This window comes from Xiphophorus hellerii, chromosome 20 (assembly GCF_003331165.1).
Source record: "Xiphophorus hellerii strain 12219 chromosome 20, Xiphophorus_hellerii-4.1, whole genome shotgun sequence".
NCBI lineage: Eukaryota > Metazoa > Chordata > Actinopteri > Cyprinodontiformes > Poeciliidae > Xiphophorus > Xiphophorus hellerii.
The window spans coordinates 1,450,880-1,477,176 of NC_045691.1; the positions used below are offsets into that span (position 1 = coordinate 1,450,880).

Sequence of the window (26,297 nt, forward strand, 5' to 3'; positions counted from 1 at the left end):
TCCCTTCTTCTGCCAGCCGGCTGGTTGCAGTCGCAGCTTTTTTTACATTTATGCACAATTAAAACCTTTCTCTGTAGTTTCAGCTGCTGTTTCTAACTTTGTATCAGAACCGGCACCGTTCTGGATTAAAGCAGTTAAAATCCCCTCAGGACGGCGGCGGGCCACCTGCTGTGATGTCACCGCCGCTCTGTGGTTAGGCATTGATGTGTGATGGTGAGGGAAAACTTTAAACCACGAAGGTCATAGTTTGGTGTGTGGCCATTTTGGCGGCGCCGTCCCGTCTCCTCGGTGCGGTCCGACCTGAATGGACTCACAGTAAGAGGGGTGTGTGTGTTTGCTTAAAGACCGATCAGTCTCTAGAGTGGGAGGACGTTTTTTGGTGGTTCATTGAACAGAACAGAACAGAACAGAACCTGCCGTAGCTCCAGAACCTCCGGCCTCTGGAGCTACGGCAGGTTCTCATCTCGAAAGTCCTTTATAATATGAATGAGGTTCTCCAGTCCGAACAGGTAGCCCTGGTCCGGGCCTTTGTGCAGGACCTTGTCGTCGAGGAAACCCCTGAAGGTGGAGTGGGCAAAGTCAATCATGCGCATGTCCACCAGAGGGGGCTGCTGAGGCGGCGGCGGGGAGGGACATTTTGATGGGGGACAGGGCACAAAGGGGCAGCAGTCCGTCACGCTGGGCGGGAAGGGAGGGGGGGGGGCGTCTGGCGCCGAATGTCCGGGTCCCTGAGAGGACAGAGGCTCCAGGTCCGAGGGAGCGGCGTGGATGTCTGCAGGGGCGGCGCTCTGCCCAGGGCCGGGCGGCGGGGCGGCTTCAGACTCCTGCAGCAGATCGAGAAGTCAGTCAACCAGGTCCGAAACGGTCCGGTATATAAACTAACGGAACCAGGAAGGTTTCACCTTATAGTCCCGTAACAGTTGTTACATTTTCAGCTGCTCTGAGTCAAACCATCCAAACTAACTGCAAAAGCTGTTTCCTCTTTCATGTTGTTTCTTTCAGTGGTCCTTGGTGCAGCGCCCCCTCAGGTGAGGAGGGGAACAGGTTTGACTCCACAGCAGCTGAAAATGTAAGAAATGTTGACATTTTGTTCCCAAATCAAACCGAGACCATCAGGTGTAAAAACTGTCCTGTTTTTAGATTGTGGGAGAAAACTGGAAAACCCGGGGAGGAACGCAGGCCGGGTTCAAACCCAGAACCTTCTTATTACAAGGCGTCAGTGGTACCTATTAATTTATTACATTACTGTGATTATTATTAGTTTAGTTATTGATTCTAGAGTCAGTATTACCATTTATTTTCCAACGGGAGACTAAATCCTTTGAATTTTCAGAAATAAACATATTTTTATAGTACATTCTTTTTAGTATGGTTTGTATCTTTGTAACAGATAGATTTACTCATAAGACCTAAAACATTACAGTGGAAACTTGTTAAATTAGGTGGAGCGGCTACTTATGTGTTAATAAACTGTCAGTCCAGAATTACAAAGGAAGAGTTGTAAAAATGACGATTTAATCATTGAAATCTTAACAGATTTCCTCAGCAGTGAACCTGCAGAGGATCATCTGAACCGCGGTTCTGCTCGGTTCTGAAGCAAGTTTTTTTATTTAGCCCGTTCCCTTCCAGAGGCTGACAGTTTGGGTTCAGTCTCAGCTCCATGTCGTCTCATTTTATTCTTGAAGCGTGTCTCCCTCAGGAGTTACAGACCAAAAATAGAAGCAGAAAAACGTCAGTCTGTAGTTTTTCATTCAGAAACTCAAACCTGAGACGTCACACCGCTGGGACGGAACGACTCAGCAAAACTTTCATTAAAAAATTTTATCTGAGCTTCATTTCAGTCAGAAACAGGTAGAGTATCCAAAAATTGTAAAAAATAAGAGAATGACATTTTACTTTACTTTTTACTTGGACATCTAAAACAAAATTACTCAATAAGAGTAAAAAAGTATTTGGCAAGAAGGCAACTGAAGTACTTAGTAACTGAACAAAATGTAAATCATTTAATATTAAAAAATTCTCACTGACGATGGCTAGCATTAGTTTAACTGTCAAGTTGTCAACATAACATGCTAAATCTTAAATGTATGGAAGAAAAAAGGGAAGCAGTGCTTTGCTGTTACTTGTTAACATGACAAGAACTAGACAATAAGATCAGGAAGTTTTAGTTAAAAAAATAGCAAGGGATAAGGAAGTAAGTTAGCTATGCTAGCTTGACTTTGACAACTTTAACTTATAGATGTGCTGCAGAATTCTGTGTTTCAGTTCAGTTAAAAAAGTACAATAAAATAAAAAATAAATAAAAAGGGAACCTAAACATCAACTGACAGATCATCAGTAGAGTGAGGGGTGTTTAAATGAGCTAATCAACCACCGCACTGCTAGCTTAGCTAATAGCAGCGGTAGCTAATCCGCTAATCCACCACAGCGATCTCTTATAAATAATTACATAATAAAGACTTAATTAGAAACCTGCTCACCTTTCCCTCGTAGATGATGAGCAGCGAGGAAGAGTAGAAGCGGTAGGACTCCTGCCTCTCTAGCACCACCTTCAGGCTGCAGAGCTTTTTCACGATCGGCTCAAAGACATCCCGCCTCAGGCCCTTCCCGCTGTCCAGGAACTGGCAGAGCGCCTGGCAGAAGCCTTCGACCGATAGGCCGCGCCCGTAGAACTTGTCCCTGTAGAGGTAGATGCCGGTGCTCGGCTGGTACACCTGCAGGGGGAGAGGGCAACGTTTAAATAATTCATCACAAAAATCACTCTGCAGACAGTAATACTGGCTGCAGCTCTGTGAGGTTTTAAAGGTGAGCTATTACGCTTCCTTGAACAAGTTAGGATCGGTCTAAACAACACATGCTCATTACTTTTTTAGCACAAAATGATTCTTAGATAATGAGATTTTAATCTGCTCAGTTCTGCCTATTGTGAGCTGTTCTAGGGCGTCCTGTCACATTAAATCCAAACAAGCTGCTGGCCAACTCAACGTTTATACTCGCATGTAAAAATGGCTGCAAACAGATGCACAATCATACAACAACACATTGATGAAAAGCAGAAGTGAAACCTCCTGCACAGTCAATAAAAATGCAGCAAATGGTTTCTGGATGGTAAGTCAACAACAAAACACTTGTGTTTTCCAGCAGCCATTGTACAGCACATGCAGCGATAAAACCAGCTGACCAAATGTTCTGGAGCTCAGCCTGGGTTGCTAGGTAACAGGCTGGGTGGCTAGGTAACAGCACCTAGATTGTGGCTCAACAATCAGGAGGTTTTTGAAATGGCTTATTTTCCAGACACCAGAAAACATTAACTTATTGCCAAAGAAACACAGCTGGGTGGGTTCTTTTAAGCGCCTGGGCTGTTGTTTTTTTTTAGAAGCACTAAAAACCCAAACAAAGGACCAAAAATGTGCAAAGTGTGAATTTTACATAATAGGTCCTCTTTAAATGGGCAGTATTATGTATTTACCAGGCACATAGTGCCATTCTATATCATAATCAAGAAACTATGTTACTTTCAACTTGTTATAAAAAATTACACATAAATATCACACATGACTGAAAAGAAATTTCACTTCCTGATTTAAGGCCTTGAAATTGGGCCTGTCTCTTTAAGAAACTCCTGCTCTTTCTGAAACTTCACCTTCAGGACGTCATCACTGCATGGCTCCTCTATTAACCCTTTAGCAACTTTTTTACCAATGTTTCAGTGAGAAGTAGCTCCTATAATGAGCTCAGCAGTTCCACCAGGTGTTTGCTAATTGCTGCTGGCTAGTCTGAAGGAGCTGAGGCGGGACAGGGGAGGTCGGAAACTGCAGCTCTGAGGAGGAGCTGTACCTAGAAGGCGGGGCTAGGTCCACCCAGGCGCTTTGCACTGCTGAATGGTTGCCATGGAGATTAAAGGATATCAAAGAATCAAAGCAACACTCCGGTTTTTTCTGATGAGGGAATAACATTCTAACATGAGCTAATGCCCAAAAAGGTTACTGTTACATAATACTGCCGCTTTAAAAGTAGAGGAAATAAATGATATATTCTCTAATTCAGCAGAAGCTGGAAACTGAATAAAAATTGAACGTAGCATTTTCAATTTAAGCTATTCTTGTAACGTTAAGAGCAAAATCAGCCAGAACCCAAAATGCAGCCAAAACATGAGGACGGTTCACCAAACGTTTTATTACAAAAATAATGATGTAGCAGGCTGTGGTCACACTGGTGGGTCAGGGATGGAGGATCCACAGGGGTCAGGAGTCCAGCTGGGGGAGGGTTGGGTGAGTGGACAATGGGAGGTCCGGGGGACAAACAGAAGACAGGGACAAAATCCACCAACCAGAGGCTGAGTCGTGAAATGGTCCGGGGTCATGGTCCGGGGTCATGCACGGGATGGTCTCAGGCAATGAAAATCCAGTAACCAGAGGGCAGGGTCAGAAAACCAGAAAACTCTTTGGAACATGAGACAAGGCTTGAAAGCTGTGACAGCGGCAACAGACGATCTCGCACTGAGATGGTGACGACAGCTGTTTAAATAGGGAGCAGCTCAGTGCAGGTGAGGGAAATGAGTAATCAGCACAGTCAAGGTAGAGCTGAAGGGCTGAAATCATGACAATTCTGTCCACTTTTCTGCAGCTGAGTGAAGCGTGACGTTGGGTTAATGAAAGATGGACTGATAGGAGTTTCCGCAGCTGCATCCTGATGCGTTTCCTTCGCCATTCTACCTGCATGCCACACAGTCTGACGCCCAGCTTCGCCGAAGTGGTCTGTTTGCATTTTTTTATCTGCCGGGCCGCCTTCTCCTCCGAGGCGTCGTCGCCGTGCTGCCGGGTTCCCATCTTCAGGTCCAGGATGCAGGGGAAGGAGAAGGGGTGGACGATGTTCTCCAGCAGCAGGCCCTCTGGTTGAGACGCCGCAGTTAGGGAATAAAACCTGGAGGATTTCATCGACCGCAGACTGAATCTGATCTAGTTTTAAGAATGTCAGTTGGAAAAATATACAAATATATTTGATTTAGGGGGCGTGCCGTGGTGGCGGAGGGGTTGGCACAACCCACATTCGGAGGCAACGTGGCCTCGACGCGGCTGTCGCGGGTTCAACTCCCGGACCCGACGACGTTTGCCGCATGTCTTCCCCCCTCTCCTTCCCCCTTTCCTGTCAGCCTACTTTGAAAAAGGGACACTAGAGCCCACAAAAAAAAAAAAAAAAGAGCCCTTGCGGGGCGATAAAAAAAAAATAAAAAATATATATATATTTGATTTAAAAAAAGAAATAAAAAGATTTTTGCTTTCTTTTACACCAAAAGTTGGGATTTACAGGCTTGAAAATATGAATTTTGTCAACCATTTTGATACCCTGAAGAAACAATCGGGCAAGTTTTACTAATTGAATCGATCCAGATGTGTTTAAAAAAATATTCTGTCCACGACTTTAAGTACTTTTAAAATGTTGATCGACGAGAATCTTTTTTTCTAATTTTGCTCCTTCAAATTAAGGGACACGAGTTTTTATAGTTTTTAATAATTTGCGGGTAAAAACAAACGTTTAAAAATGAAGTTAAGAGATTTTTTGTGTCTCTGTTGTTTTTAACTGTATGAATATAATCGCCTTCCAAAAATAATGGCTTATGTCATTTTGTGCCAAAAGTGATATTTTTTTGTTGCTTAAATAAAATTTAGGTATTAAAAATGCCATAGTCTTAGAACGATATAAACATAATATTTTTCATAATTCTTGGTTTAACTTGTCTTTTTGAGAAGTTCTATTAAAATAAGCTAAAAAAAAAATACACTCCAGTTTTTGAAGATTCCAAATATTTATGCAGATTTATGTATCTGCTCTGCATCCCCAGAACCAGAACCAAACGAGGAGAAGCAGCTTTCAGCATCTATGCACCACAAATTTGGAACAAAGTTCCAGAAAACTGTAAAACAGCTGAAACACTGACTTCTTTTAAATCTCAACTGAAAACCCACCTGTTTAGGATTGTATTTGAAACGTAATCAATTACAAATTTAACCTGACTTAATGCTGTGTTTTGATTGTTGATTCTATGCTGCATTGTGTTTCTGTGTTCGATATGATGTAAAGCACTTTGAAATGCCTTGCTGCTGAAATGTGCTATACAAATCAAATGTGATTGATTGATTGATGTTCGTCTCTCCCTGGTTTAACGCACCTGGATCCAATGATGGCTCATTAGAGGCCTAAGAAGATCACTGACCTGCTGAAAAGGTTGTTACTAACACCAGTAAGAGAACTAAAACAGGATGCCGGCCCTCGAGGACTGACTTTGGGCACCCCTGGGTTAAAGTGACGCTAACTCCCACCTGCAGGTGGCAGTATTTCTTACTTCTACTAACCTGCTGCCTCCGCCTCAGTTATGGTACAAAAATCGACCTAGTTTAATTTGCCTGTTTGCTGTTTTTATTTCTTATATTTTTTCTTGTATATGTAGTTTTTTGGAAGGGATTTAATGAAAAAAATGCTGCAGAAGTCCCTGCAAATATTTCTAAAGTAGCACTAAAAAAATCAGTAATTCTGATCAGGAAAAAAAAAAAAAAAAATCACAAAAAATATTATGAAATTCTGAAGGAACTGCAAAACAAAAAGACTCCATGAAGCTCCTGTGCTTTGAGTTGCTGCGATGCGATTGGCCGAGTTAAACAGGTGAGCCTAACAAAGTGTCCAGTGAGTCACGGTGAGTGCAGGCTGTCCAGGCGGATGGACGAAGGATACTGAAGGGCTTGCGGTCCTTGGACTCGGATCTCATGCGGTTGAGCTGCTGCTTGTGGCACACCAGGCTCCAGGGGTTGAGGCTGATCTTCTCCGAGGCCACGCCGCTGTTCGAGTCCAGCATCTGGAACAGGACGTCCGAGCGGACCTTTGGGTCCAGCCGGGGACTCTGTTTCACAGAACTGAAGCAGGAAAGCAGGTTGTTATTGTGATTTAATTAACTGTTGTTCATTCAAATAAATAACGACAGTCGATATATCGCACATCTTGTGAATATTTTTATCATTATCAGTAGCTGCGTTTCCATTAACAATATGGACATGTTGCATGTTATCGTTTACATCCGGAAATTTCGCACAATTTTTAATTGAACTGAAACACCGAATTCTGCAGCACATCTACATGTTAAGTTTGTCAAAGTCAAGCTAGCATAACTGAGCTACTTTCCTCTCCCTCGCTATTTTTTTTATAATTAAAACTTTTTCCTGACCTTGCTACCTAGTTGTCAGTGTTGACAATTAGTAGCAAAGCACCACCTTCATTTTTATTTTATACATCACGCATACATTCAAAATTTAGTGCGTTATATTGACAACTTAACAGCTAAAACCAATGCTAATCATCACCAGCGAGCAGCTTTTTGCCCTCCAGCTGGGAGGTGGAGGGAGGATCTTACGCATGTGACGTCACGCTGCAACTCATCTATAATCGAGCAACTTGACATTTCTAAAATCAGCTTGCTTAATAAATGAGGTAATTTTTTTTGTTGTATCGAAGTTGGTTTATTTTGCAAAATTGCAATGGAAACACTTTTTTGCATAATGAGTCACATGATCAACAACAGTTACTACTGTGGAGAAGACAAAGAAAAAGGTGACAGGAAGTAGTAGGACAACGATGGTGCGGCAATTTCTAATTACTTACAGCATGAACAAACTCAAGAAAAGAAAAGCAACTAAAACATGGGAAAACTCTTCTGCAGTGTTTCTTATTTAACTGAAACTACGCAATTACTAAAGTGTTTTTTGACATAAGCAGAATATTTGTAAAGTTTTGCAATGGAAGCGAAGCTTAGTGATGAAGTGAACAGGTTGTTACTTGCCTCTGCTCCTCCCTCTCCTCGACCCGCTCCTCCCTCTCCTCGACCCGCTCTTCCTTCTCCTCGGCCCGCTCCTCCCTCTGCTCGACCCGCTCTTCCCTCTGCTCGACCCGCTCCTCCCTCTCCTCGGCCCGCTCCTCCCCCTCCTCGACCCGCTCCTCCCTCTGCTCGACCCGCTCCTCCCTCTGCTCCTCCCTTTCCTCCCTCTGCTCGGCCCGCTCCTCCCTCTCCTCGGCCCGCTCCTCCCTCTGCTCGGCCCGCTCCTCCCTCTGCTCGGCCCGCTCCTCCCTCTGGTCCTCCCTCTCCTTGACCTGCTCCTCCAGCTCCCCCGTCACGTCCTCCATGTTGTCCACGTAGGGGTACGCCACCCAGTTGATGCAGTCGTCGGAGTCGCCTTCGAAGGACACCAGGACCACGCCTGACAGACAGAACCAGAGACGATCAGAAACAATTGGTTATAAAGCTGCTGAGCTACTTTGCTAGTTTGGCAGAAAGCTCTACAGTGAATATCATCGATATTTATCTTATTATTACCCAGGGTGGAGACTAGTTGTAATGCACTTGTATTATTTTAAGTTAGATAGGATCAAGGCGAGAGCTAGTCCTAAGCTTGTGACTTGTTTATTGTTGTCATAGCAACCCCATTGCAACTGCCTGCCAAGATGGCTGTCAGCTACAAGTGTGACGTCACGAGAACTTTTCCGTAAGTTATAGGGGCTCGTTTAAAGCAAATAATTTTTTAATATTGATGATTGGCATATTGATGATGACTTATAACGAGACATTTTTCCATGTTTCAAGTGAAATGATGTTCCAGAGTAACTAGAACCTTTTCATCAATACTCAAGAACTATTGACTTAAGACAAGCCCTTAAATCTTGTTGAAAAGTTACTTGTTAGTTGTGTCTTATTTCAAGTGGAATAAAACATTTGCAGTAGAAACTAGACCAAAAATACTTGGTAAGATTTTGTGTTTTTGTAGTCTGTTGTTTATAAAAGTGCTTCAGATCCTCAGTGTGATTAGACATTTATTCAAATCTGGCAGATTTTCCTAAGCTGGACTGAGTGTTGGGTAGCGCTCTCACTCACAGAGGCAAAAATAAACAAATCAAACATTAAGTCCTCCTGCTTCAGATCTAATTTTCCTATTTATTTCCACAGAAACCAGGTGGAAACTCCCTCCGTTCATAATAATGCCACAATAAAAGTCAGCTCAGCTTCTCCTTCATGTAATTAATCAAACTTTCCACCTGCCAGCATCTTCTGCAGAGGCGCCTCCAATCTGCAGAACCACTGAGCAGCGCAATGTTTCATCAGATAGTGTCAGAAAATATGTGGGCAAAACAACCGTGACGGCTTGGAGAAGTTGCTCCTGGGCAGCTGTCCGTCTGCTGTTATTTAATCAGCAGGACAATGGCAGCAGGCAGGGATCCAGGGCTAAATGTAGGCTGGCTGGCCGGCCGTCAACATCGGGGAGGACTGGTGGGAATGCAGACCCACCGGAGAAAATATTCAGCTTCTCTAACGGAGTCAGACCTGCAGAGGGAGTCAAATATACCTGAACTTCACCTTCCTGACTCAGATTTTAGAGAATTCCCAGAAGGTTTTTTTTTTTTCTATGGATGGAATAAAATCTGCAAACACAAATATTTCTCCATAGTTATCGCTACAACAGCAGCTCTGATTGGTTCTTTTTCTTGACTTTTGTTAATTTCTTTTGGTTTAGTCGCTGGTTGCAATTATTCCCTCTGGTCTGGATGCTGTGCAGCTTGGGAGGATTTTGCTCTTAACTTTTAGACAACTATGATGTGTAACCATGGTAACAAGGTACTGTTTTTACAAATGGAAGCAGCTAATTAGAACCTAAAAACTCAAATAACACCTGAACTTTTTATCCCAAATCCCAGAGGAGTTGAAAAGGAAATCTTGATGGATGCAGAACGGGAGGAACCATCAGAGATCGGATCCTCATTTCCACCAGAGTTCTACCCAAACGGCCAGACAGATTCAAAACAAGGAGCAGCAAAAGCAAATGAGGTGGATTAGCAGCTGTCATGTTATCGGACTTCCGTTTTATTTTTGATATTTTGTGTTATTTGTGTGATAAAACTGATGATAAAAAAAGTTTTCACATTTTGAAATTCATCAGAACCAAAAGGAAAATTATTTTTATCACTCATCTGCATCTAATCAAATTTATTGATATTTATTGATGATGTCATGGATCCAAATGTGGAGAAAATGGTAAAAGTAGCAATCCTGAACACTTTTAGCTTTGGGATGTTGTCGCTGTCAGGATAAGACTTTTTTCACGATGTAATGAGAGGTTTGAAAATCCCTGCATTACCAGCAGACTAAAGATTTTTCCTTTTGCATCCTGTGGGAACAGGAAGTGCTCCAGTAGCACCAACATGTCTGCGCTTCTTATCCATTTTCTTTAAAAGCCTTTCAATCCCTCCCAGGGACATAACCTCACTAAACTGCATGCATTATTTCATATGATTATGGAGTAATTTCTCCAAACACAACCGAACGTCTGGCTTTCAGAGCTTCGTCTCAGTAGTCGTGTTTGTTTAAACTGTGAATTTGTCCCATTAAAGCTGCTGTGATTTATTCTAACTCATTCTAGCTCAGTAAGGAAATGGGTCACGCTGGTTTCCACAGTTTGTGCCGTGTCCTGGTTTTGGGAATGATTGCAGCAGGCTGATGGGACGGTTTCCTCTCTGTCTGCCGTGGTGCTAAGGTCATGAGTAAAAAAAAAACAAAATCAAAATCTTTAAAGGGAACTATTATGCAAAAGTCACATTTTGCACGTTTTTGTACTTCCGTTTTGGACTCTACTGCTTCTAAAAACAACTCAAGCACTTAAAAAAAAAAACACCAAACCAATTCTGGTAATACATTAGTATTTTTTGGTGTCTGGAAAACAAGCCATTTCAAAAATCTCTCGAATCTTGAGTCACACTTTGCCATTGCCTAGCAACCCGGTCCGTTACCTAGCAACCCTAGCAGAGTTCCAGCACGTTTAGTCAGCTGGTTTTACCGCTGCTGCGCTGTACAGTGGCTGCTGAAAAAAACAAATGTTTTCTTGTTGATTTGCCGTCCAGAAACCACTTGCTGCGTTATTATTGGTTGAGTAGGAGGTTCCACTGATGCTTTTCAAAGCTATACAGTTGTATAATTGTTTACCTGTTTGCAGCCATTTTTATGTTGGAGTACAAATGTTGAGTTGGGGGCGTGGCCAGCAGCAGATTATTTGGATTTAAAGTGACAGGACGCCCTAAACCAGCTCAAAATATGCAGAGCTGAGCAGAATAAAATCTCCATCTAAAAATGATCTTGTGCAAAAAATTTTATGAACATGTTTCGTTTTGTACAGATCTATCCTAACCTGTTCAAGGAAGCATAACAGGCCAGCTTTAAAAAAAAAGTTCCCCCAAAAAGCTCTCCTCCTTTGAACAGACTGATTAATAAGACGGCTGCTCCATCAACCATGAAGTATTTCTACTAACAGGGAACAGGACCAACGCTGTCGCCGTTTGTTTGGGTTTGTTTCTACATCATCAGGCTGTCAGGCAGATCCAGCAGCAGCCACTGATGGAGAACAGAGCCGCTACGTCTCCTCTTCCACTAGACATTAGGATCTCCTTCCTCCTTTGCGTCATTCTGCCATTCCAGCCGTTTAGCAGGGAGTTATTCTGAGCTGAGCGAAAATTACTGGACCACAGAGAGACTTATTAAATTAGTTGATGATTATTTTGATAATTGATTAATCAATTCAGCTCCAGTAATGTGTGCTGCAGGTTTCATAATGCTGCACTGAGATGAGGTCTGGCGGCATGAAGAGCCCAGCGGTTCTGATTCGAAACATCAGAGAGCGGATACTGACCTTTATACTCAGGAGTGAACTCCTTCATCTCAGGAGGCAGAGACTCATAGAAGTGCTGCTCTCTGCTGATCAGAGGCTTACACACGGTGTGGTCATCGTACCGCATCATGCTGGTGTGACCCCCCACCTGCAACACACACACACCCACACATGAAAATCCGCCAGACATCCTGGATTTACAGAACTAAACAAAGAACTGTGAAAACACAAAATCTATAAGTATTTTTAATCTAGTTTCTAGTGCAAATCTTAGAAAACTTGAATTAACTTAGAAACAACTTTTTAAGCAAGACACAGGCGTTTGTTTTAAAGGTGACCTGTTAGGACATATCTAACATGTTCATAATGATTCTTGGATAATGAGATTTCAGTCTGGTCAGTTCTGCCTCTTTTGAGCTGCTTTAGGGAGTCCTGTCACTTTAAATCCAAAATCAGGTAAAACCAGCTGACCAAACATGCTGGAGCTCTGCTGGGGTTGCTAGGTGCTGATTTGTGATGTTACATTTAGAAAGTTTTTGAAACAGTTCATTTTCCAGACATACAAAAAACATTTACTTATTGCCAGAAAACAGCTGGATTTTATTTTTTTTAAGTGTTTTTAGTTAATAATTCCTTAATATTGATGAAAAAGTACTAAATTCACTGGCTGATTATTTCACTTATGGGAAAAATGTCCCATAAGTGTTTTAAGTGAAATCATCTGACAATGGAACTAGAACTTTTTCGTCAATATTAAGGAATTATTGGCTGAAAACAAGCTGCTATGTCTTGATAAAAAGTTACTTATAAGTTGTGTTTCCTATGTCTTAATTCAAGGGTACTAATATATTTGGACTAGAAACTAAAATGACTTAGAAAAATTTCTGTTTTTGCAGTGTAAAAGTCAGGTTCTTCGTATTCAGGGCTTTTTTTCGGGTGCAGCCCACCTGGTGTATGAAGGGCTCCAGAGAAACGCCTCCATCTTGTGGGTTAGGTACAGCCCCAGGGGGACGCTGCGCCATACCAAATGGCCACTTAATAAAGCGTCCAATGAGAGTCCAAACCACCGACAGAACCCTGACGCACTGAAGTTGGATGCGGGGGAACCACAGGAATCGCAGGGTGTCAGTCAGTGGGGGTCGCCGCTTACTGCAAGGACAGGAAGTGACACAAAGAAGACTTAATGATTCATAATATCAGAGAGGCGTTCTCTTTTCTGGTTCCCTAAAAGCTAAAACAATGTATCCTAAAAACAGAAGGAGGCCAAACACGGTTCCTAGGGACCGCCAGATCCAATTAATGGTTTCCTATTGAAGCAGAGTAGAAAACATCTGAACAGACTCCAGCTTCCAGTCGTAGCCTGGAGAAAGAGGTCACCTGACTTTCAGGAGAGCCGACATGTTGACACGTTTAACTGGGGCGGGACGATAAATCGATCTTATCAATTAATCACATTTTTGGTTTTTAGTGTTTGGAAAATCTGGATTTTTTTTCTCAATGAACTCCTGGGGTTTCTAAAGTCCAGAGTGACGCTAGCACGCCCTGCGCCGCCATCTTGTTTTACAATTTCTATCTATTTGGACTTTGAATTCAGGTCAACTCCGAGTCGTGTCCTTCAAGGAGCCGCCATTTATTTCACCGATCAGGAACATGTTAGCTTTGAAAACAGCAGCACTGCAACTAATGATTACCTAGTAATCGATGAATCTTTTGATTATTCTCAGAGTAAAATCTGATTAAAATATTGGCACATTCTGCAGATTTTTATTTAACCACTTATTTAACCCCCATCAGCTGATGCAGCGGTGGCCTGTGACATCATCAGCTCTACCGCAGCCAAACTCCAGAAACTCCTTCATGGTCATCACAGGTGACTTTAACCATACCTCATTGGACAAAACTCTACACAACTTCCAGCAGTATGTTGACTGTCCCACCAGGGAAAACAAAATGCTGGATCTCCTGTATGCTAATGCCAAAGATGCATACAGCGCCACAGCCCTGCCCCCCCTTGGCAGGTCGGACCACATCTTGGTAAGGATGACTCCCAAATATGTCCCTCTAGTGAGTAGGCAGCCTGTGCGCATCAGGACGGTGAGGAGGTGGACACAGGAGGCAGCTGAGGCACTGCAGGACTGCTTCGGGTCGACAGACTGGGATGTGCTCTGTGGGCCTCATGGGGAGGACATCGACAACATGTCTGACTGCATCACGGACTACATCAGATTCTGTGAGGACACTCTCATGCCAGCCCGGACCGTGCGCTGCTTCTCCAACAACAAACCCTGGTTTACCAGTGACCTGAAGGCACTTCTAAACAAAAAGAAGATGGCTTTCAGGTCTGGAGATAAGGAGGAGCAGAGGAGAGTCCAGCGTGAACTCAGAGAGACACTGAGGACATGCAAGGACAACTACAGGAGGAAGCTTGAGTCCAAATTCAAGCAGAACAGTGGGAGAGATGTGTGGAAAGGAATGAAGCAAATCGCTGGGATGAAGGGGAAAGACACACAGACATCTGGGAGCCTGGATAGAGCAAACCAGTTCAACCAGTTTTTCAACAGGTTTAGCTCACCTCCTGCTACTCCCCTACCACCACCATCCCCCCACACATCCACACTGCCCCAAGTTGTTCAACCCACCTACCGGCATTCTCCTGCACACCACCTCTCCTTCAGCCCCCCATACCCTCTCCTCCCCCATCTCCACTGCAGACAACAACACCTACCCCCAGCTAACGGTGACTACAGGCCAGGTTAAGAGACAGTTGGAGCGATTACACCAGGGGAAGGCTGCAGGACCTGATGGCATTACACCACGGATCCTGAAGACCTGCTCCGGCCAGCTGGCCCCGGTACTGGCGCACATGTACAACCTGAGCTTGAGGCTGGAGAGAGTCCCGCTGCGGTGGAAGACATCACATGTGGTTCCTGTTCCCAAGAAGCCAAGGCCAGTCGACCCAGAGGACTACAGACCAGTTGCTCTCACATCTCATGTGATGAAGGTCATGAAGAGACTGGTCCTGGCCCAGCTGAGGCCTCAGGTGAGGACGTTTCTAGACCCCCTGCAATTTGCCTACCAGCCCCACTTAGGAGTGGACGATGCCGTCACCTTCCTGCTGCAACGAGCACTTTCGCACCTGGATGGTGGAGGAGACACTGTGAGAATCACATTCTTTGATTTCTCCAGTGCCTTCAACACCATCCAGCCTCTGCTACTGGGTGAGAAGCTGCGGAGGATGGGTGTCAACGACTCAGTGATCTCCTGGGTTACTGACTACTTGACAGACAGGCCACAGTTTGTCCGTCTGGGCAGTGTCCTGTCTGATGTGGTGGTCAGTGACGTAGGAGCTCCACAGGGAACTGTGCTTTCTCCCTTTCTCTTCACCCTGTACACCACTGATTTCCAGTACAACTCTGAGTCATGTCACCTACAGAAGTTTTCTGATGACTCAGCGGTTGTCGGGTGTATAGGGGATGGAGGGGAGGGGGAGTACAGGACACTGGTGGACGGCTTTGTGGAGTGGTCTGAGCAGAATCACCTGAGGCTCAACATTAGTAAGACCAGAGAGATGGTGATTGACTTCAGAAGGAAGAAGATACCTTCACGGCCACTAAAGGTCAAAGGGGAAGTGGTGGAGGAGGTGGAGGATTACAAATACCTGGGAGTTGTAATCGGCAACAGACTGGACTGGGCATCTAACACTGACGCTGTGTGCAAGAAGGGGATGAGCAGACTCTATTTTTTAAGGAAGCTGAGATCCTTCAATGTGTGCAGCAAGATGTTGGAGACCTTTTATCACAGTGTTGTTGCCGGTGCCATCTTCTTTGCTGCTGTGTGTTGGGGAAGCAGCATCAGAGCCAGCGACTCTAATAGACTGGACAAAATCATCAGGAAAGCTGGCTCTGTACTGGGACTAAGGCTGGAGTCCCTGGAAACTGTGGTGGAGAGGAGGAGACTGAAGAAGGTTCTGTCTATTATGGACAATAAACAGCAGCCTCTCCACCACATAGTGGACAGACAGCGGAGCACCTTCTCACATAGGCTGCTCCAGCTCCGCTGTCGTAGGGACAGATACAGGAAATCCTTCCTGCCACAGGCCATCTCACTGTACAATAAAAGCTAAATCATTGTTCTGCACTAATCAGTCCGATTTTGCACAACTGCACTGTGGCACACTTGCTGTACATATATTTACATATACATATCTGCATTTTTTTTTAATCTTTGCAAGGACTGCTCTTAAGTTGCTTTTTATATTAACAGCATTCATATTTTTACAATTTATAGCATTTTATATTTTATTTTATCTACAACTACTACTCAGTGGTAGTTGTTATTGTGTCTTGTCTCTATGCTGTAACTGCGAAGTAATTTCCCTGCTGGGATGAATAAAGTACTTCTATTCTATTCTATTCTATTATAAGCCTTTTTAAATACAATATTAGAAATGCATTTTAAGATTAAGAAAAAAATATTACCTGTAAGCAATCTGCATAGAGAATAGCAGCAGGACTGCACTGCATGCTGGCTCATTATTTAAGTTTGATCCGTTCAGGCTCTTTGGGCCTGTAACATTGTAACATAACCACTATGTCAGCTTTTTTTCTGAATGAATACAATAAAAAGTAAATGCATCAAACTGTTTTGTAGAACAGTTGCTGGTATTTCATTGTTAAAACTATTTCTAATTCCCACTGTTTAAAGCTGATTTTGGGCAGTATCATACTGGTTTTTAGGTGTGGTTGAAATTAGTGGATAAAAAGGGGCGGAGCAACAGGAGAGGAAGACGCACACTGTCAGATCTGTGCAGCGGGAGATTTGATTTGATTGAATGTTTAAAACAAGTTAAAAATCAAAGAAAAGAGATAAAACAGCAGTCAAAGTTTGTCCCAGCGCCGCAGAGCGTGCATTTAGAAACCGGATAGAAGCTTGCACTCAGGAAACACCGCCCGGTGCAAGAGAACGCCGCCGAGGGGCAAGACAGATTCTCCCGGTGAGATCTGGACTTTACTTTTCTTTTTGGGGATTTTTGGTGGTACCACTCTTTTTTCTTATCTTTTTTTTGGGGGGGAGGGGGGTTTGGACGTTTGGATTTTTCATTTTGGATCGGGCCTTTGGATTACAACGGGGAAATACTTCCAGGACTTTGGTTTTTTTTGGAGGATATGGAACTCCTTTGGGGACAGTAATCTTTTTGAAAAAGAACGGGAAAATTTTGGACATTTAATTATTTAGGTTCTTTGCTGATACAAACTGAGTGATTTAAATCTAACCTATAATTATTTTTTGAGGGATTTTTGGTTATCGATCTATTTATTAAGATAACTATTATTATTTCTTAGTATTGTAATTCTTTTTGAATAAATCATTGTTGCTAAAAATTAACAAATTTCTTATTGAGTGGTTGGTTTTGTTTTTTTTTTAAAATCAAATTAATGGTGTAACATATTTTACCTGATTACTGTGCCAGATCCCCCTGGACTATATTGTATTGTGAGTTCCGCTTTAACTCAAGCAGGATTTTACAACATAAGTGCTTTTTGTTTAATGGAGCTTAAAAATCTGCTTTAAGCAAAAAGAGTAATGATCAAACCAGCAGAAGAAAACCTCGTTGTTTCAATAGAAATAATGATTTTATTCATCTAGCAGCTGGGAAGGCGCAGGACGATATTAACACCATCGTATTGTTTTTTATTTATTGTGAAAGATTTCTTATCATGATAAGAATTTTGATTTATTGTTGTCACAATATCACAATACATTCCCGATAATGATGTTTAAAACATCCTAAAATTGTACATATTGTTGGGATTATATTTGAAAATATAATTAAATGCCATTACTGTGTACAGTTTATAATATAAATCTCACTTTTTAAGTGGCTGTAGTCCTTAAGGAGAGTATTGTAAATGTTAATGTTTTGCAAGAGCAGGATTTGTGTTTGTGGGGCTATAATGGCATAGTCAGTTATTTAGTTACCTAAAAAATAATACCACAAAATATTATGATAAAACTTTAAGTCCACATCGCCCAACCCTAATTAATGCCGTTTAGTTCTTTATTTATTGTAAATCGTATCGCTATCATGGTGCATGACTGTGTGTGTTGTGAATCTGTCTGTAGTCTAAAGTCCTTTGTTGTACGACCTTGAAACATTTGTCTTAAAAACCCGACTTTTCCCATTTTATCAGGAGGGAAAACCGTCTTTCCATAACATAAAGGGCTACAGTTTTCATATGCTGAATTTGAAAAAAGAAGCACATCATTATATTTTAACATTTTTTGTGGGTTCAACACAGACTGAATAAACAGAAAGATGTGGTTTTCTCCCGTTATTAAACTTAGAAACCCTCAAAATCAGCAGAGCTTATTGGCATCATGTTTTTATGTCATGTCAGTTTTTTTGCGTATTGTCCTTTGAATTGCCGTCATCACATCCTCATCTTTGATAAAAAATCTGTAATTTTTGGTTGAAAAGTTGACGCTGCTGAATGAGTGCCTTTAAGCTAATAACTTAATGATCTTGTCATGCGTTTATATTTCTAAGCAGAACCGCATAAACTGAATTTTGCATCCCACACCAGACTCCATCTGTTCTGGTATGGCCCCGCCATCTTTGTTTCTGTGTCAACTGGCTCTGCTTAAGGATGACCAGCGGCGCCCTCTGATGCATGGGAGAAGCTCCAAATGGTTAATTGTTTCCATTCCTAATTGATACATACTTTTTCAGCCGATATGATACATTTTCTTTTCTTTGTTGAGCTGTAGCCAGTGTTCTGCCATTTTCTGAATGTTTTAGCATCACAGCCACTGAAACATAAATCATCAGGTTTGGTTTGGAGTCTCTCCAACTGGGTAAACATGTTATTGTTATGAGGCACAAATATAGCATCCTTGCAATAATTGGACATACTGAAATTACAGCGATGATTGGATATGTTATGCACCAGTAGTGTGCAGATCTATTATGCAGAATTGGTACCAGTGCAAAACATGCATCTATTTTTTATGCTGCTAAGGATTAAATGAGGCTGATGACTCACTGGTTTTATTGGTCTAGGGGTTTGCAAAGAATTAAAACAGTCAATTAATTTTACAATAAATTTTTCTATAATAAGGAATTAGTAATAACCCATTGAACCAAGAAGGAAGAGAGACTAACATCTCAATGCCTTTATTTACGCCATATGAGCATATCTTCTCTGCAAAATCAATTACATTTCTGGATTTCATGCTTTAAAACTGAACTCTGCTTATATAAACAGAATCAGGACAGTTGTTAAAATAAGAGCAGATCAATCAGGAAGCCGCTATATGTCCCAACTGATTGTCGCCCCCGGGCCGCAGTAAAATTGCCAAGTCTTGACCGGTCCGCGGTAATAAAAAGGTTGGGGACCACTGGCTTAGAGGATCTGTGTGAGCATATCTTACATCATAAGCAATCACCAGGACAAAGCCGCTGGTCCACTTCAGTTCTACAACACTGACAGACTGATTAAGCAGCTATTTCAAACTGACTGATCACAGGGCTGGGTGTGTGTGTGTGTTTGGGAATCCTTCGTCCTTCACTAAGTCACAGATGAGAAAGCCAATTAGGGACTTCCAGAAATATCCAAGAGTTGAAGTAAACAGTTTTAGTGTTTTTGGAAGTGAACGTTTTCAGCGCATCTGAGGACAAATCAGCAGTTTTTAAATTATTATTATTTTCTTACACCCTTGTCCGTAGCGGGGTCAGGAGGGCTGCTGGTGCCCAACTCCAGCGAACGGTTCGGGTGAGAGGCGGTGTCACCTGGACAGGTCGCCAGTCCATCGCAGGGCAACACAGAGACAGACAGGAACCATGAACACTCACACCTAGGGAGAATTTAGAGAGACCAATTTACCTAACAGTCATGTTTGTGGACTGTGGGAGGAAGCCGGAGAACCCGGGGAGAACCCACCATGCACAGGGAGAACATGCAAACTCCGTGCAGAAAGACCCCGGGCTGGGAATCGAACCCAGGACCTTCTTGCTGCAAGGCAACATTGCTACCAACTGCACCACTGTGCAGCCCAAAAATTATTATTATTATCTTTATTAAATAAAACACATGTGAAGTTCTGTTCAGATTCCACTGTAGAAAGCCATAAATGTGCATTATTTCATCAGAATCACCTGAAGAACTGAAACTGCTGCAGAGACGGTTTTCTATTTTAGTCGGATTGATTCTGTGAAGAGGTTCGCTGAGGCGTTGCAGGTGTTCAGTACATCAGAGGAAGAACTTTTCTACTCCTTAAACTCATTTTTGGAGCAAAGCAGGACAGGTTTGATGTCAGCGTTCAGTAAATGACAAAAACCAGAAGAAAAAACATGTAGGACATAACTTCATCACTCAGGGCAAACGTTAGGAACAAAGATTTCTGTTCCAAGAGGATTCTATACCATAAAACATTTTTTGTATTTTCTGTATTTTATTGAACGCAGCAACTTACAATTAAAATCACAGCAATGCAAACACTAAATGTTCAAAGGAGTGGGTAGAAATATAAACTTATTAAAACCCACCCCTTCTCATCACAAAATGATCTCATCCTATTTATATGTTTTGTATCAGAATACCTTCATTCTACTTTCAGATTCTTGCAATTTCTTTGGTCTCAACTAGCCCTTATTTTGAAGGACAATTTTGTTTACAGAGACTTCATCATTCTTTTTATTTGTTGTTTCTCTTTTTCTATTTTGGATATTTAAAATATTTTCCAGTTCCATTGTTAAATGTTCATCAGAATTTAAGGTTTATTGATCTTTGAGAACGTGTTCCTGCATTATTATGTCATTAATGACTTGTATTGATTTTCTGTTTAGCCTGTTTGGTTTAATGAAAGTTTTCCTGCCTGAAGTTTGCATGTCGTCCCTGTTCATGTCTGGGTCTCTCTGGGTACTCCGCTTCCTCCCACAGTCCAGTAACATGACTGCTGGGTTAACTGGTCTCTTAGGTGTTTGACCTGTTCAGGGTCTCTACTAAGACTGTTGCAATAAACCAGAGGTGCCCAAAGTCGGTCCTCAAGGGCCGGCATCCTGCATTTTTTAGTTTTCTCCCTGGTTTAACGCACCTGGATCAAATGATGGCTCGTTAGAAGGCCTAAGAAGAACACTAACATGCTGAAAAGGTTGGTGGTACTACCAGGGAGAGAACTAAAACGTGCAGGATGCCGGCCCTCGAGGACCGACTTTGGACACCCCTGCAATAAACAATAAATTAATTAATGGCATGACAAATTAAAACAAACTCAATAATTTCCATTTGCATGATTTATTGTTTTTCCTCTTTCTACTAAAAACTGGATGAAAAGTTTTCAGTCTTTTCAACTAGCCCTTTTTTTTGAGAGTTTTGTTTACAGAGACTTCATAACTCATTTTATTTATTGTTTTTGTTGCTTTGTTTATTTATTTTGGATATTGATAATGTCTCCCAGTTCCAGTGTTAAATGTTCATTAGAATTTAAAGTTTATTGACCTTTGAGAATTTGATTTTATTAAGCCACTACCATTACATTACTTGAAAATGGTCTCAAAACAACAATATTATCGTTTATTGAATATTTTTAGGACAATTTACTGTCCAGCAGGATTAATTATTGTGGCAGGTGTAGTATAGACAGTGGATGGATGTTTGGAATCATTTAGATACATATATTATCTATTAAATATATTTAAAAGACAATAATGTCAGGGTTCCTGTGTGTGTGTGAGTGATGCATCTGTTCCAGTGAGGATCTTGGGTGAGAGCCAGGGCAGCCTTCACAGGTGGAGCTCATCAGCCTCATCTGAGTGCTGAGCATAAAGGAGCAGCAGAGCCCTCACTCAGCGCTGGATGATTGACGTTACCGGTAGTCTACCTGGCTTTCTCCTGCAGTCAGCTGTCAGTCATTGATTCGTTTCTTGACTACTTACCAGAAGTTTTACTGTTCCTGTGTTTGCTGCCTCCAGGTTCGTGGCTCGTCACTGGGTTTCTCTAGAAGGATCCGTTCACTGCAAGTCTCCTGCCTGCCCGCTCCGCCGTGTTTCCCCAGCTTGCTCTGCCCCATCAGACCTCTGGCTCTCTGTCACGACCTACCTTGCACTCACCTCTGGGATATACATCCCCATCCTCCACACAGGACCCTGTACACCACTTCCCCAGAGCTTCCCAGAACCACTCTGAAGTAAGCTGTTCCTATTACATTTCTGATCCCCTCTGGCTTGACCTTCAGTAACCAACTTCTCATTCCAGGCGCCTCCGATTGTGTGATGCTAGCCGCTCCCCAGAAAGGGTCTGAAGACCTGTCAGTTGTTTGTACCTTTTGAAAATAAACCTTATTTCCTTACTTGGACTTGTTGGTTCTGCATGTGGGTCCGAAGGGTGAATCCGAACATGACAAGTAAAGTAAAACGGATATTCTCTGGACATTAAAACACATAGGCCTGGCTTTAACCAATCAAACGTGTGTCTAAACGTAAAACAGGGAAACCAGGACGAAGACAGACAGCTTATCTCCATTCAGGAGATTTAAATAAAATATAAAAACATTCAAGTGTTTTTTTTTCTGCCTTGTCAGGAGGTAACTGGGAGAAGCTTTACAAACATCCAAGCCTCACTGTAGTGACTATTTGTCCTCAAAATCAAAAAACTTAAAACTTAAACGTGATCAAAACAAAAAGTGAATTCAATTCAAATAGTCAGTGATGCACCATGGGTTCTGGCTTACGCAGTCCAAAAGATCAAAAAGGGTCAAAATGCAGTTCGTTCTTTGTTTTATTCCACTGTTCAGACAAAACAGGTTTCTGCTACTTCTGCTCTGATTCCTGCACCTGTTTAACTGATTGACAACTGATGACAAACTGGCTGACTGGTACTGTGACTGACTGGTAAAAAAAACCATATGACCACCCACGTGCATAATGATCTACCTAAGAACTACCTATTTATACCGTGAAACACCAACGTCCCAAACTGAAATTAATTAAGTGAATCACTAGCCAAAAACCTATTCTAACAAATTAAACAAAAATTCTAATTATAAATTAGCTAGAAAATAAGCAAAAAAATACAAATAAACTAAATAATCTAAATTCTAAGATTTAACTGAAAATAGAGAAATAGCTCCTACACCTCACGGTAAGTCCTACTGCAGCCTTTGAATACTTCTGCAATAATCAGATGTGTCATCCGCCATGTTTGTTTTGAAACAGTAGCCCATGTCAGATAGAAACAAAATATAAAATACTGCAAGAGGACGGTTGTCAGGAGCAAATTAAAGAACCCACCAGAAGGATGGTGGCAGGAGACAGGACATATGGAGACAGCTCAGCGGGAGTCCGAGTCATTATTTCCAAAACGCTCTACTTTTCTGGCTTGAATACAAACCAAGTTTCAGAAAAATAACTTTCCTATTTATCTGGACAATGACTGACTACACAGAGCTTAAAATATCTACTAGCTTTGGATGTTTTACCTGGATTTCCAGAGAAATGCTTGGTAAATAATAAGCAAATAATCCTTTTTCTCTCCTCCTAATGCTGTGATGCCATCTTGAATAACCAAAACAAGCTGTTTGAGAGGCGAGAGGTTATTAAAATAGAATATCTGGCAGTATGCTGGAGCCACAAAAGCCACTGCATCCCGTTTAAAGCTTCCAGTAGCTCCCAGTGCGAGCTGATAACTGCCACTACCTATTTAATAAAACGATCATTCATAAAGCAGCATGACTAGGCAGCCCTGCATTAATACAACACAATCAGCATAATGCAAGCCTTCTAATCAAACAAATATCATCAAACTGCTGATTTTCAAGTAGAGCAAGTAAAACAAGGAAGAAAACCTGAATGCACGCAGGTTTCAAAACAAGACTTTAGCAAACAAATCTTTCCACCTAAGTAACATGAAATCACACACAAAAGATAAAAAATTTGAATATTATTATTATTAGCAAAACTGTTTCTAAATCTATATCAATATTCCAAACACCAGAGATATTTTGTTTTTAAAAATCGAGCAAAAAATAAAGGTCTGCTACAATAGTTCTTATTTTACTGATTATTTTTTGGTTGAATTATTCCCTTGGTTTCTGGATACTCTACATCAGGAAGGATTTTTGATCTTACCTTTTGCCTTCTTACAGTTGTTATCATACGTAACCATGGCAACAAGGTATTGTTTTTTACAACTTGGACAAGCGGATTAGCATCTAAAAACTCAAATAACGCCTGAATTATCATCACAAATTCCAGAGGGGTTGAAAAGGAGGCTTCAAGGATGCAGAGCAGGAGGTCCAAGCATTTCTTCCATCAATCAATGTTTCTCCTCCCGGCTTCCTAACCGTATATTCAGATAGCAAATGAGGTGGATTAGCAGTGATTGCCAACAACTGATAGTATCATCTGGGACATGTTATAATAGAAAATAGTCTCTGCTGTATGAAAATGAATCTGTCAGCATGTCATGACAGTGATACAGCAACAGCCTTCAATCAGAGGATTCTTCAAATTCGTTGCATAACTGACTGCTACTGGAGGTCCTTCCATGATGCCCACAGCATCACCATCCACTCTCTTTAAAGATACTTGGATAACATTTAATTTTCTTTTGGGATAAATCAAAGTATTTTTCAATTTGAATGAGTAATATAAATAAACTACATCAAGAAAATATAGTAATTCATATAAAACCACAAAGGACTTGAGTGATCAAAGACCACCTATATTATATAAAGCTTATTTAAGCTAAAATGTCAGTGTTTAGATGTTTATAAAAATTAACTGATAAAGTGCAAATGCAAATTGTACCGTAATTATAATATATCCAAGCAAATACTGATTTATTCAAATCAATAAATTCCTATAAATAGTTAAATATGTGTTAGCAGGGCTGAGTCCCCGGGTGGTAAAACCTACCGCCTCTGGTCTTTGGTACAATCATATTTACACAGAGGTAGCTTCCAGCGAATGAAACTTTTGGAGAAACAACATCTTATCTCAACATCTTAACTCCCGATCAGTGTGATCCAGAGGCTCGGCCATTATCCGCTAGCAGAAGGACTTAATGTATCGGTTAGCGTTAGCTGCCGAACTGGCCAGCTTCTTGACCTTAGCCTGACAACCAGCAAGAGAAATAAGTCGATCACTTTCAGCATTTAAATAAGCTTTGACTCAAAATAAAACATCACCTCGTTTTATACTATCGTCCGTCGTAATTCCACCTTCATTAAGAGCAGCTCTGACCCGAAAGGCTCGCCGGAAAACACTGTCGTTACACAGAGTCTAGTTGCCGTTAAGTAGCCTCGCATGCTAACGGTGCAGGCTAACATCACGGACTGACGTTACGCTCCGGTCATCCGATCTGTTACGAGCAGCAAAATTTTTTAACTAGCGATTTAAAATCTCTCCCTAAAATTTTATACAATACAGGTAAAACAGACAGAAGAAATGTACTTACAGATTCTTTCGTAGGACAGCCAACCCGCAGACTCCGCGCCAACGGACTGCTGAAGAAAATAAGCTTGATTTTGAAACCCCATATCCATCCGCAGTTAACAATTTTATGTTTTCAAAGAAACACAAGATTAATTTTGAGAGTGCCACATCGGTTTAACAGATGTAAAACCGATGTAGCACTCACAAACGTTCTCAATGAAATTAAATAAATATAGTTCTCCTTATTCAAATGTGCTATGGAACTATTTTCTTTAGTGGATGTGTAAAGTGCCTACTTCAATTCACCAACCTTTGTTGACAACGGTGCCAACAGAGAAAAAAAATGAACAAAAAGGTTAAACTAGAAAATTCCTGAAGAAATTTAACCGGGACCTGCCAGAGTGTGCCCGTCGGTTTGGACCCAGCGTTCTGATGCTAAAAATTAGCATCAATGCTAAAGAAAGGTGTAATGTAATCAATAGCATGTGAAGAGTAACAAGCATGTTGACGAACCTGGGCTTACACCATTCAGTATGTTGAAATTAGTGTATAAGCTAAAATTAGCCAAATGCTAATGTAAGCCTAAGCCTAGACCACCATGAAGCTTGGTCTGCAGATGGAGTCTGAGCTGCTGGCAAACTCTGCTGAGATGCTGAGGGTCAACTTGCTCCCTGTGGGATTCATTGTTCGCCCTGACACATCATATCTTGGTGCAACTCCAGATGTGACCCATCAGAATCAGCCCCGTTTGGACTGGTTGAGGTGAAAAGCAGCATGAAGAATGATGTGTCTCAGGTTGCTCAGTTCAAGGTTCAGAATGGCCAGGCTGTTTTGAGGCGTTCACACGCAGGTACAGGGTCAGCTGGAAACCAGCGGATTGGAATGGTGCCACTTTGTCACGGACACGTTAACAACAGTAACTGTTGAGCGGGTGTGGCGTGACGAGTCTTTCATTGATCAAATGATCCTGTAGGTGGATCTCCAGGGTGAGGATCAGCCATTGCACTGCGGAGATCTGACCTCTGTGAATTCTCCACATGGGAGAATCTCAACTGCACAATTTATGGTAGTGGGGGCCTGCGTTCGCGCTCTCCCCTGGTATTAATGTCTGGGTTAAAAGTGAGTACTCCTTTACTTTTTTTTAGCTCTGAGGATTGAAGGTGGTGTGTTTG

The 26,297-nt window shown here is 41.9% G+C and overlaps 1 protein-coding gene, 1 long non-coding RNA gene and 1 pseudogene across 2 annotated transcripts; 2 read left to right on the forward strand and 1 right to left on the reverse strand.

The window, feature by feature from the left end:
- Positions 1 to 368: 368 nt before the first annotated feature.
- ip6k1 (inositol hexakisphosphate kinase 1) lies at positions 369 to 25,224 on the reverse strand. Its single transcript, XM_032549221.1, has 9 exons — positions 25,148 to 25,224; positions 12,641 to 12,842; positions 11,715 to 11,841; positions 8,137 to 8,243; positions 8,072 to 8,103; positions 6,730 to 6,908; positions 4,716 to 4,891; positions 2,481 to 2,714; positions 369 to 824 (listed from the first exon to the last, which is right to left on the reverse strand). The coding sequence occupies exons 2-9, from the start codon at positions 12,713 to 12,715 to the stop codon at positions 447 to 449; spliced, it is 1,308 nt and encodes a 435-aa protein (XP_032405112.1). The 5' UTR covers positions 12,716 to 12,842; positions 25,148 to 25,224; the 3' UTR covers positions 369 to 446.
- LOC116710270 (uncharacterized) lies at positions 4,403 to 5,007 on the forward strand. Its single transcript, XR_004337073.1, has 2 exons — positions 4,403 to 4,546; positions 4,627 to 5,007. It is a non-coding gene; the product is annotated as an uncharacterized LOC116710270 (long non-coding RNA).
- Positions 25,225 to 26,083: 859 nt separating the features above from the next.
- LOC116711264 (uncharacterized) lies at positions 26,084 to 26,223 on the forward strand (annotated as a pseudogene).
- Positions 26,224 to 26,297: the final 74 nt, after the last annotated feature.